Source organism: Chlorocebus sabaeus, unplaced genomic scaffold (assembly GCF_047675955.1).
Source record: "Chlorocebus sabaeus isolate Y175 unplaced genomic scaffold, mChlSab1.0.hap1 unalloc_scaffold_581, whole genome shotgun sequence".
Taxonomy (NCBI): domain Eukaryota; kingdom Metazoa; phylum Chordata; class Mammalia; order Primates; family Cercopithecidae; genus Chlorocebus; species Chlorocebus sabaeus.
The window spans coordinates 78,058-90,935 of record NW_027327905.1 but is presented as its reverse complement, the minus strand read 5'-3'; the positions used below and the strand labels follow the sequence as shown (position 1 = coordinate 90,935).

Below are 12,878 nucleotides of genomic sequence, written 5' to 3'. Positions count from 1 at the left end.
ACCTACAGATTAGTACACAAAATATAAGGAACTCCTACAAATCGACAAGATAAAGCAAACAACTCAATAGGAAACTGGTAAAAGACATGAACAGACACATTCTGGCGGGAGGATAAATTATTCCAGTCACTTTGGAAAATAATTTTGCAATGCTGGTAAAGTTGAACATTCACATACCTCCTCCTCAGCAGTTTTACTCCTGAGTGTATTCCCAAGAGAAAATCTTGTTCATGTGCCCATGAAGACAATGTTCAAGAAGGTCTATGCAGCACTCCCCATAATAGCAAAAAACTGGAAACAACTGAAATGCTAACTGACAAGAAAATTAATCAAATTGCCTAAGATAGTGCCTGGTATACAATAAACACTCAATAAATGGTAGCTGCTATGGTTTGAATATTCATTCCCTCCAAAACTCATGTTGAAATTTAACCCCCAATGTGGCAGTACTGAGAGGTGGAACTTTTAAGAAGTGTTGGATCACCTTGTGCATGGGTTACTCCATTCATAGATTAATGGATTAATGGGTTATCATGGGAGTGGGACTGGTGCTTTGCAAGAAGAGGAAGAGAGACCTAAGCAAGCACACTCAGCCCCTCACCATGTAATGCCTTGAGCTACCTTTGGACTTATGGGGCCCCTTGATCTTGGACTTCTCAGCCTTCATAACTGTAAAAAATAAACGTCTTCATCATAAATTACCTAGTTTCTGATATTCTATTATAAGAAACACAAAATGAACTAAGAGAGTAGCCATTATCATTAGTCCTGAGCATCAATTTCTTCATGTATAATATGGAAACAACAATACATATTTTATGGAAATGTGTACAGAATTAAGTGAGAAATATATGCAAGCCCTTGGAATGTAAGAGATGTTTGGTAAGTGTTACTGGTTCCTCACAAATCAGAGTGAGGGCTGGGAGTGAGCCACTGGGCTGACTCACTGGAGCCACACATACAATGGAAAAGTGTATATAATGCAATATTGCCAGTCAAGGCCCACCCTTGGCAGGTTTCCAAGGCTACTCATTTTGTTTTGAGTCAACATTTTAATGTTCACTCTATGCCAGGAAAGCACCTTCTGAAGTGGTGATACTATTATATCCATTTTATGTATATAGAAACTGAGCCCTTGAGATTTGAGATGACCCCCAGGTTACCCACCTCCTAAGGAGTAGCTCTGGGTTTGAGCTCAAGTTGTCTGCTCCAGGGCCCACTCTCAAAACCATCACCCTCTTCTAAGCAAAGTAACTCAGGAATGGAAATCCAAACATTGGATGTTCTCACTTGTAAGTGGGAGTTAAGCTGTGAGGAGGCAAAAGCATAAGAATGATATGATGGACTTTGGGGACTTGGCTGGGGGGAAGATTGGGAGGGGGTGAGGAATAAAATACTGCATATTGGGTAGAGTGTATACTGCTTGGGTGACAGATACACTAAAATCTCAGAAATCATCACTGAAGAACTTATCCATGTAACCAAAAATCACTTGTACCCTAAAAACTATTGAAATTAAAATAATAATAATAATAAAACGACTGCCTTCTACTGCTTTCCTAATGCCACCAGAGCCTACTGCCACCAGGACTAAACATCAACTCTAACAGAAAGTTGAACAGAATCTCAACTGGCAGAAACTCCAGGATCCTCCTTCTGTTCTCTAACCCCAACCAAGGCGTGTGTGTATATATATATGTGTGTGTGTGTGTGTGTGTGTGTGTGTGTACTGAGGAGTGGGCCCAGTCTTGACGGCCAATGGGAGACCTTGAAGCAAATGTGAGCTCTGAGGAGCAGAAACTGCAAATGGTTAAAAGTATTATTCCCAGAAGGGCACCAAAAAGTCAAGTAAGCAATTCTTGACCTTTCAGAAGCGATTATGAGGAAAACATAAAGAAACAATTCTGCAGGCTTAATGAAGGAAAGCTGTGAAAAGTGTAATGGGCTATTTGTGCACATCTCAAAAGCATCATATAATTTGGCACAATTGGCAGTCTACTCTCCAGCATGGCCAAGCGGGGTGTTGCTGTTCAGGCCCAAATGGCTTTGGCAAAGCCAGGTCCCCACCTCTATCCCTTCTCTAAAACCCAGGGTGTCTATGATTTAATTTCCGAGGCTTAAACATCACTTGCTGAAATGAGATGTGGCACAGGCTCAGCCATTTTCCCCAACTGCAAAAATACGTTTTAGCTTCAAAATATGAGCCCTATTTTCGTTTGGTTTGGGATTTTTTTCCTGCTACAATTACAGAGGGGTTTGTTTTGTTTTTTTTTTTTTTTTTGAGACGGAGTCTCACTCTGTCGCCCAAGCTGGAGCGCAGTGGCCGGATCTCGGCTCACTGCAAGCTCCGCCTCCCGGGTTTACGCCATTCTCCTGCCTCAGCCTCCCGAGTAGCTGGGACTACAGGCGCCCGCCACCTCGCCCGGCTAGTTTTTTGTATTTTTAGTAGAGAGGGGGTTTCACCGTGTTAGCCAGGATGGTCTCGATCTCCTGATCTCGTGATCCGCCCGTCTCGGCCTCCCAAAGTGCTGGGATTACAGGCTTGAGCCACCGCGCCCGGCCTTTTTTTTAAAATTACATTTTCAGGCAAATTGTTCATTAGGTCGACTCAGCTCTTCATGATTTTGGTGGAGGCTGGTGGAAGAGTGAAGTGGTAGGGTACTTCATTATTTTTAAAAATGGTTATTGGCCATGTTCGGCTCCCATATTTCATTCCCAACTTCGTAAGGTCATTTAGTATGCAGCTCTGTGCATAAGCTCATCAGCTGCTACATTACCACAATGGCTCTTCTGGAGCCATAATAGTCTACTATGGAAATGATCCATGGATTATTTAAGTTTATAAGGTCTAATACACTTACAAACAAAGAGGTTTTTTTTTTTTTTCCACCATTTTTCCATTATTTATTCCTCATTAGTCTCCCCATCATCACCACCACCACTTTTTTTTCTGCTTTTTAATACACATGCAAAAATAACACCCCAACCCAGGAAGAAATAGTCCCAAGTCTGTTTAACTAAAGCTAAGAGAAAGCCGAGAAAATGATTCCACCAAAGCAATGATTTTCAGTTAATCCTGGGCTTCAGTCTATGTTTTGCTCCTGCAGATTTTCTGTTCACAGTCCATATTGGCTTCCAAATAAATAAATACATGTATGACTTTGGGGAGCATGGTTTTCTACTTTTAGTGGTATTCCCACCATTTCCAGGACCATTGTATGACTTCTCTATAGTGTTGCTGTGTTTGCCATAAATGATTTGAGTCTATCTCAGGTTCTTGACCATTCTCAAATGGAGTGATAAAAGTAGAAAACAAAACTGGTGATCATGTATTTAATACAAGCATTTTTAATTAACTTACTTAAAAGAGAGAAAACTTTGTCTCAGGCTGACAGAGATCACTAGGCAGAGAGCAAACTGAAATATCTCCAGCGGGCCAAGCAATGCTGGGATTAGAGCCCATGTTTGCGAGAGCCATAAACAAAAGCAGCAGCGAAGTGAATTTAATGATAACAAAAACATGCCCTGGACAACCGTCACTGCTCATATTTGATTTAGATAATTCTTTGCCAGCAGTACAGCTTTGCCCTTCACTTCTGACACCAGAGAATAGATTGTTTTCTTAGAACTGGCATATTCAAGTGAAAGGTCTTTTTAGACATCTGTAGAAGAGCATCCACTGGGAAAAGGGGACTGACCGCAAGCATTTATCATCTCTCCCTGTCAAGACCCAATAAACGGTAGTAGGAGAAAAAACCCATAACAAAGACAAGCACAAACGGAGGACCATCAATGAATACCATCACACAATTTCTAATAGATGGGTAGAGAGTGGAAGTCAGTTGGTGGATGAAAAAGAGGGAGTCAGGAAGTGGGCAGTGATTACAAAGAAGGAAGGAGACAATTGCTAGGAAAGCCCTAGAGAAGCTAGAGTCACGATGGGCAGAGTCAATAAAGGGTAAGAATAAAAAAGAGGCGAATTGAATTTATCTTTAGAAGGTCTTTTTCCACTAGCTCCCTTCCTCTCTTGACTCCCCCATTCTCAACTCTGTTTCAAGCAGGGCAGCACTTGGTTGATGGGGCAACTGTGGCTCCCACACTCCCCTCACAGTTCCCCTACCCCAAGTAAGCAAAGCTAGGTCTCACCCTACTGCCACCACCTTCCCTCCCCAGCATTTTACCTCCAGGTTGAAAACCCAGATAAATCTTGTCTTTAAAAAGCTGAAGCAACTTCCTGGAGAGGAGGGAAGGCTAGGGAGGAGGCAGACTCTGCCACAGCACAGGCGCCAACTTTCTGGCATTTGAGAGGCTCCAGTCTAGAAAGTGGCTCCCTGCCTGCTCACCCTGCAGTGAAACCAGCTGAGAAATCAGAGCTTGAATCCTCAGAGCTCCCAGACAGCCTTCCCATTCACAGGATGATGGTACAGAGGCCTACGTGGACCAGTGTTGTCATCCCTGTTGTTGACATTGTCATTGTCATCATCACCATCATCAAACACTCACTGAGCACTATCTGACATCACTTCTTGGATCCTTAAAGGCACTGCAAACTTTTGCCCCACACTGCGCTCATCACATTCTCTCCCAACTTCCTCCCTAAACTGCTCCTTTTCCAATATCATATCAACCATCATAATTAAAATTTATAGAGCATTTACTCTATGCCAGGCATTGATCTAAGCACATTACATATAATAACTCATTTAAACTTAACAACAGCCCTTGGTGAGGGGAGAGGCTAGGCTGAAATCAACAAGGACACTCTCGTTAGCACGTGAGGTCAACCAGTTAAAGAGGCCTCTGAAAAAAGAGACTTGAATCTCTAAGACTCCAATTATTTGTTGTGATTTTTTTCTCTGATTCTAAATAAATTTCATATCAAATTTTTGATGAGTTTCTGCATGTCTGTGAGTATGTGTGTGTGTGTGTGTCTAGTTTTATGATCTTTTCTATAAAAATTTTTGGCCTCCAAATCTTGAATTCAGCCCTGGGTTACCTACATAGAACAAAAATCGAACCTATTTGAGAGCTCTCATTAGTAACACTGATATCTGACAAGCGTGTAATAGAACCCAGTGTATAGACAGTACTCAGAATCCGCAGACACTGCTCACAGTGCTTCATGTATATTAGCTCACTGTATCAGTCAGGGTTCTCCAGAGAAACAGAACCATTTATTATGGAATCTGGCTCATACAAGTTTGCAGGCTATGAAGCTCCATGATCTGCTGTCTGCAAGGTGGAGAAGCAGAAAGCTGGTGGTATAATTCAGTCAAGGACCAAAGGCCTGAGAACCTGGTGGAGGGTGGGAAGCACACTCAGACCCTGAAGGCCTGAGAACCAGGAAAGCTGATGTCCAAGGACAGTAGATGGGTGGTGCAGTTTAAGAAGGGAGAGAATTTGCCTGTCCTTCACTTTTTTGTCCTGTTCTGGCCCTCAACAAATTAGATAATGCCCACCCACATTGGTGAGGGCAGATCTTCTCACTCAATCCACTGATTCACAAGTAATGTGAATCTCTTCCAGAAAAACACCCAGAAACACACACCCTTACAGACACACCCAGAAATAAGGTTTTCCAGCTACCTAGTCATTTCTCAGTCTAGTCATGTTGACACACAAAATCAACCATCACACTCAATCCACTTCCCCTGTTTTATAGATGAGGATACTGAGACACAGGATATTTCAGTGATCTGCCCAGATAAGCAGGTACAGTGGTTCAGCTGTTAACCACTACAGTACTGTCTCTTGGGTAATTATAAAGCCTACAGGGCTAAAAAATTACTATTAAAGTTTCATATGTACAACAAAACTGCTTTTTTTTAAATATGTGCTCTCCTCCAAAAATTAAACATAGAATTACCATATGATCCACTTCTGGGTATATGCCCCTAATAATTAAAAGCAGGAACTCAAGCACATACTTGTATACCTATGTTCATAGTAGTGAAACGGGAGAGTTCCCTGGTCCCCCTCACAGGATGTGTGACAGGGGTGTGGCTCACCTGTTCGGTGGCCACTGCTGCTCAAACCCCTGAGGGGAGGAGGGCACACAGACAGACAGGTGCAGGAGACCAAGTGGGCATGTGTTATGGTATCCCCTTTTAGCCCTCCTGTCCACAGACGGCTTGAGTGTTAACCAGCACAATGGACTCTCTGCCTTTCTACAAGGGCAGAGGGACAGTGTGACAACTTTCTGTTTCCTAACTCTTGCCCAGCATCTTGAAAGAATCGGGTCACTCAAGGATGAATGTGGAGTTTTATTGAGTGGTGGAGATGGCTCTCAGTGGAATGGATAGGAAGTCAGAAGCAGGGGATGGAGTGGGAAAATGAGCTGATCTTCCCCTGGAGTTTGGCCTTCCAGCAGCTGAACTCTTCTCCAACCACCTCCAGCTGAACTCCTCTCAGTGCCCAGACATTCTTCCTCTTCTCTCTTTCTCTGCCACGTTGTTCCATTGTCCATCTGCTTGTCTGCTTGTTTCCTTGCCTACTCTTCTGCTTCTGGAGCCTGGGGTTCAGGGTTTATATGAGTTCAGGATGGGGGCCCTTTGCCAGGGAAGGGCCTCTTCTACCCAGTGTTCCCCTGTCTCCTGTCCGTATCAGCAGTATACTTCACAATCGCCAAAAGGTGAAAGACACCCCAGTGTCCATTGATGGATGAATGGATAAACAAAATGTGGTATATGTATATAGTGAAATATTATTCAGCCTTAAAAAGGAAAGATATTTGGACACATGCTACAACATGGATGAACCGTGAACACACTATGCTGAGTTAAATAAGCCAGTCACAAAAGGACAAATATTGTGTGATTCTACTAATATGAGGTACCTAGAGTACTGAAATTCATAGAGACCAAAGGTAGGGTGGCTGAAGGATGGAGGGAATGTGAAGTTATTGCTTAATGGGTACAGAATTTCGGTTTTGGAAGACAGAAAAGTTCTAGAGATAGATGGGGGCAATGGTTGTACAACAATGTGAACGTATCTAATGCCACTGGATTGAGCACTTAAAAATGGTTAAAATAGCAAATTTTGTTCTGTATATTTTGCCACAATAAATAAATAAATAAACAGTTAACCAACCCACCAAAAATAAACAAATAAATGTAATAATTGGTAAAGGTGTGCTTATCTGCTATAAATGAGATCTGAACTATTCATAGATGAAAGAATATGCAATCTGAGATTTGCTTTCAAATAATCTGGTGAAAACAATTGCTACTTATAGATTAAAAATAAAATTTTTAAAAATAAAAATAACTTTAAAAGTTTTTAAAATAATAATCTGGTGAGGGGAGGGGTTGGGGAATGTAAGGATAATTGTGGAGCAGGCTGGAGATGAAACAAGATGGTTCAAATGCAGATAATTGTTGAAGCTGGGTGATGGTACACTGGAGTGCATGATACGATTCTCCCTCCTCTGTGTATGTTTCAAGGTTCTCATGAAAGAAAAAGAGTTTTAAAATATCTCATCCCAGTAGAGAACAAGACAGCAGCTGCCCTCATATTTATTAACCCTTCAGATAGGCACAGGGCCATGGAGAGAAGCTGCCCACTCTGCCCATTCCATGAAGTTCCCGAACACACCCCTCCTTCCTGCATCCCACTGCCCACTGTAGTATTCTGAGCACTCACCAAGTCCTTACTACTAGCAGCTGCCCATCCGTGGTGATCTCAAGGGCTGGGAGAAATGAAAAGTAGCTCTTTCTGGGCTACTATGTGCAGAAAACTGGGCTTTTTCCTGTAAGACAAAAAGAAAAATGCCAAAGAAGGCCCACATATTCAAGCATCTTACCACTGAGCTACATTTGCATCAAGTCATGGGACTTACCAACTCTCCAACAAAAGAAACATGTATTTTAAACTATAAAATTAAGGCATCCTTTTCCTCCGGAGCATTGTGAATACCTTTGTTAGGGCTTTGACATAGACAACAATAATCTCCCCTTCATGTCACCCACGACACATGCACACACTTCTACCTGGGACAAGCAGCCACACTGGATTATTGGTCACCTAAGTAATTTCTCTACTGCTTCATTAATTCATATTCCAATGAACACTTGTTGAGTACTTACTATTCGTCAGGCATAGTACTTGGTGCTGGGATATGAAGATGCACTCAAACCCCCAGAGTTGATATGAAGATTATTTTGAACTAAAGACGTTTGAGATTTGACAGATGTAGAAAGAAGACTTTTTGGAGCTTCTCTTATCTGACTAAAGGCAGAAACATCTAGAAATGAGGCTACTGTAAATCTCCTCTTTTGGGGCAGCTTCACTTCATGAAGGAGACTGAGAGTGAAACTACCATTAATAAGATAATGTCTCACATCAGTCAGAATGGCTATTATTAAAAAGTCCAAAAATAACACATGCTGGCAAGGTTGTCAAGATAAAGGGATGCTTATGCACTGTTGGTGGGAGTGAAAATTAGTTCAACTATTGTGGAAGACAGTGTGGCAATTCCTCAAAGACTTGAAAACAGAAATACCATAGGACACAGCAATCTCATTACTGGGTATATACTCAAAGGAATATACATCATTCTATCATAAAGACATTTGTATGTGTATGTTCACTGCAGCATTATTCACAATAGGAAAGACATGGAATCAATCTAAACGTCCATCAGTAACAGACTGGATAAAGAAAATGTGGTGCATGGAATACCATGCAGACATAAAAAAGAATGAGATCATGTCCTTTGCAGGGCCATGGATGGAGCTGGAGGCCATTATACTTAGCAAACTAACACAGGAAAAGAAAACCAAATACTGCGTGCTCTCACTTATAAGTAAGAGCTAAATGACAAGAATACATGGACACAAAAAGGGGAACAGACACTGGGTCTATTTGAGAGGAGAAGGTGGGAGGAGGTAGAGGAACAGGAGAAATAACTAATGGGTACTAGGCTTAATACCTGGGTGACAAAAGGATCCATGCAACAAACCCCCATGACACAAATTTACCTATATAGCAAATCAGCACAGGTACCCCTGAATTTAAACGTTAAAAAAAGAAGAAACTACTGTAAGTCCTCTCTCCAGAGGAGTGTATACTGACCAGAAAGAAGACGACCACTTGCACCTGCATAAACAGACATTGCCACAAACTTTCCTATCTCCCATTTTGTTCTCCTAAAAGCCCATTAATCTTTCCTAACAAAATGTCTTCCCGTAGAAGTTTTTCCTCCCCTCATGCCTTTCACCTTATTAAGTGGTTACAAATCCCGTATCTTTGGCTGCTTGAGAGTCATCTTTTTCTATGAACTCCAGTGCACATCCATGAATAAAAATCTGTTTTTCCTCTTGCTAATCTGTCTTTTGTCAGTTTAATTCACAGACTCCCGAACACCGAACATAAGAGGACAGAGGAAATGTCTGTCTTCCCAACAGTGACCAAGACACAAACGTGTTACTCTCATGGAAACTACTGGGGAATATATTCAGAAAGAACGAATAAACAAATAATAAATATTTACAGATTGTAATTATTGCCATAAATCAAACAACCAGATGGATCAGCAGGAGCTGGTATTCACACAGTTAGCCCCAGTTAGCCCCAGTTTAAGGATGCTGTTTTTAAATATGTGAGTCTGTTCTTATTGCACGGTGCCTATGCCCAAGGACAGTTAAATACAGCATCACTTCCAGTGGTCTAGGAAGGCCTCTTCAAAGAGGTAACATTTAAGGCTGAGTCTAAAAGCATAAGAAATAACCAGCACTGAGGAGCAGCACTGAGGAAACAACTGGTGGAGAGAGGAGCACATACAAATTGCCCCTGCACATCTGAGCTTAAAATGCTCAAGTGTGAGTACAGCAGAGGCAGGCAAGGTGGCAGGATTGGTAAGGTCTTGTCACACAGGACACAGCAACACCTCTGTTTGTTCAGGATTTCAGAACTTGCAAGGGTTCCACTGGAAGCATTGTCCTCCACAATGGACGTGGGAAAGAAACTAGTGCTTGCAGACAAGAGAAAGGAGATTTCGAGTGTCCACTGAAGAACCATAAGGTTCATTGATTTGGAGACGTGAGTTTTATTTCTTATAAAGGGTTGTAGCCTGCAGGCTGGCCATCATGCAGGCTGGGAATTGTAGCCTCCAGCAGAGACCAGAAGCAGGCACTTCGAAGAGGGAAGGAGAGACAACAACTTTTGCAGAATCCATTGGCTAAGTATACATATTCAATAGGTTATAGGAGAAGCTATGAGTATTCATGAATGAGGGTGTGCACATGCATTCATAGTAAGTTAACATTTGTGTTACATATGTCCCATGGTCACTTTGTGGTGGAGACTTAACATTTAGATGTAGTACAATTAGGCCCTGTACATCAAAAGGTGAAGCAGAGGACACAAAGCTGCTCCATGCACAACCTCCATAAACTAACCAGAACTATCCCATGGTGGGTGCTCTCTCATCAGGAAGGAATGCTGGTCAGTTGTTACGTTGAAACCGCAAAAGAGAGGGGAGTCTGATGAAATCAGTGGTGGAGACTTTCAAAAGGGCTGGTTTCTGTTTAATCCCTAGGAAAGAAAACCTAATCGTGGTTAGCAAGGTAGGGGGTACAATGAGGCATGTCTGCGCTCCCATCCATCATGGTTGGGATCTCGGTTTTTAAGGTTTCTCTGGGGTCAGGTAGGAAACTTAGGATTTTATTTTTATATCTTACAAGTTACAAGAGACATGGGACATCGCAGGTCAGGAGATCCAGTAAGTATTAGACAAGCCATTGAAGAGCAAGAACCTGGTGCTTAGGACATCACTTAGAAAATAGAAGCTATGTAACCCTTCAGAGACTTGGTGGAGGGGTAATCCTGATCATTGTTCTGGCCACTTCATCCCAGAACCTTACTTTCATGCGTGTCTGTGGGAAGAGACCACCAAACAGGCTTTAACAAAGCAATAAAGATTTTTAATCACCTGGGTGCAGGCGGGCTGAGTCCGAAAAGAGTCAGCAAAGGGAGATAGGGGTGGGGCCGTTTTATAGGATTTGGGTAGGTAGTAGAAAATTACAGTCAAAGGGGGTTGTTCTCTGGCGGGCAGGGGCGGGGGACGCAAGGTGCTCAGTAGGGGAGCTTCTGAGCCAATATGAACCAAGAGAAGGAATTTCACAAGGTAATGTCATCAGTTAAGGTAGAAACAGGCCATTTTCACTTCTTTTGTGATTCTTCAGTTACTTCAGGCCATCTGGAGGTATACATGCAGGTCACAGGGGATATGATGGCTTAGCTTGGGCTCAGAGGGCTGACACCATTTTGTCACACATTAGATTTGAATACTGGGGAGGGTGTGGATGAAGCTGAATTGAGAAGCAAACAGAGAAAAATCAAGTGTATTTATCAACTCATGTAATATACTCCCCAAATAGATCCAACCCTCCTGTGTGTTTCAGCTTTCTTTTATAGAAAGAGTATACAAAGACAGGATCACACATTAACTTCTGGACCATTTTATAAAGATTGGTACAAGATTTCATTATGTTAAGTTCATATTTATTTATTTTTTAAATTTCTTTCTTTTTTGAGACAGAGTCTCACTCTGTTGCCCAGGCTGGAGTGCAATGGCGTGATCTTGGCTCACTGCAACCTCCACCTCCCGAGTAGCTGGGATTACAGGCGTGTGCCCACGCTCAGCTGATTTTTGTATTTTTAGTAGAGATAGGACTTCACCATGTTGGCTAGGCTGGTTTCAAACTCCTGACCTCAGGCGATCGACCTGCCTCAGCCTCCCAAAGTGCTGGGATTACAGGTGTGAGTCACTGCATTTGGCCTCATAGTTATTTAATATTCACTTTTATAACCTAAGAGTTGCTATAGCTGTGATTTATTTGATAGACTCAGTGAGAACTAGTAGCCCCAATTTTACATACATACCTATTAAATTTCAGTACATAACATTTATGTAAACATAATTGTATTATATAAAATCTACATGATTGTGTATGAATTATGTATACCTATATATATAAACTCAGAAGAGATATTTTTACATCTCCCTTTTATACAGCAGCCTATTTTTTGAACGGTGTATGTGTATTTATCTGTTATATAAGGATATATTTTTAATGACATAATTCTATATATATGAGTATATTTTTGTATTACATATATAAAATTTGCATAAAAGACAAGAGAAGCTGGGTGCAGTGGTTCATTGTATTACATATATAAAATCTACAAAGACGACGAGAGAAGCGGGAGCAGTGGTTCAAGTCTATAGTTCAGCTACTTGGGAGGTTGAGGCAGGAAGAGCCCTTGAGCCCAGGGGGTTGAGGCCAGTCTGAGAAACATAGTGAGATCTCTCTCTAAAAAAAATGAAAAATAAAAATAAAATTGCTAGAAATGACTACTGTATAAAAAGAGTCTACATATAAATTATTAAACAGAATGGAGCTATACATGTATGTATCTCTGTATTTATGTGTGTATGTGTGAATGACTTTTAAATAAAATGAATCAGGGATCAACTTCCCCAAACTGCAGGCTTGCTGAGGCAGAAGACATCCTTCGACTTTGCCCTTTCAGGTTGCCAGTATTAATACAACGCTATTTACAGAGTAGATGCTCAATAATGCTGTTTTATTTCAGTACTCCTGTGATACTGAAGGGAGGCAAAATCAAATACTTTTTTCTACACTGATGTGTGTGAACGTTTGTTCCATTTGGCTAAATAGTATCTACTCCCCCCACTTCTACTGAAAGTTTCTGCTTTGGGGGATACCCCCATTCACTGGAGTTTTTTCACACAAGTTATCCATTTCTTTGCCTTCTGTAGGAATGTCCTGGAGATTGAAACCTGACCATCGGAGTTGCAGGAATCTGTCCAAGGGTGGTCCTTGCACACACAAGTCAGGCCAGGACCTAGGGGG

General features: G+C 41.7%; 1 protein-coding gene across 27 annotated transcripts in view; it reads right to left on the bottom strand.

Moving 5' to 3' along the window:
• Positions 1–12,878, bottom strand: part of LOC103247284 (extended synaptotagmin-2-like) — a 103,982-nt gene that overhangs the window by 32,000 nt on the left and 59,104 nt on the right. For 15 of the 27 annotated variants that reach the window (XR_012092476.1, XR_012092483.1, XR_012092484.1 and 12 more), the window contains 3 exons: positions 7,642–7,747; positions 1,168–1,308; positions 178–313 (listed from right to left, as the gene is read on the bottom strand). Coding sequence is in view for 5 of the 27 variants with exons in the window: in XM_073014287.1 (XP_072870388.1) it covers positions 7,655–7,747 (93 nt within the window). In the remaining 22 variants the exon portion in view is untranslated. The other 12 variants (XR_012092480.1, XR_012092495.1, XR_012092493.1 and 9 more) reach the window with 7 other exon arrangements.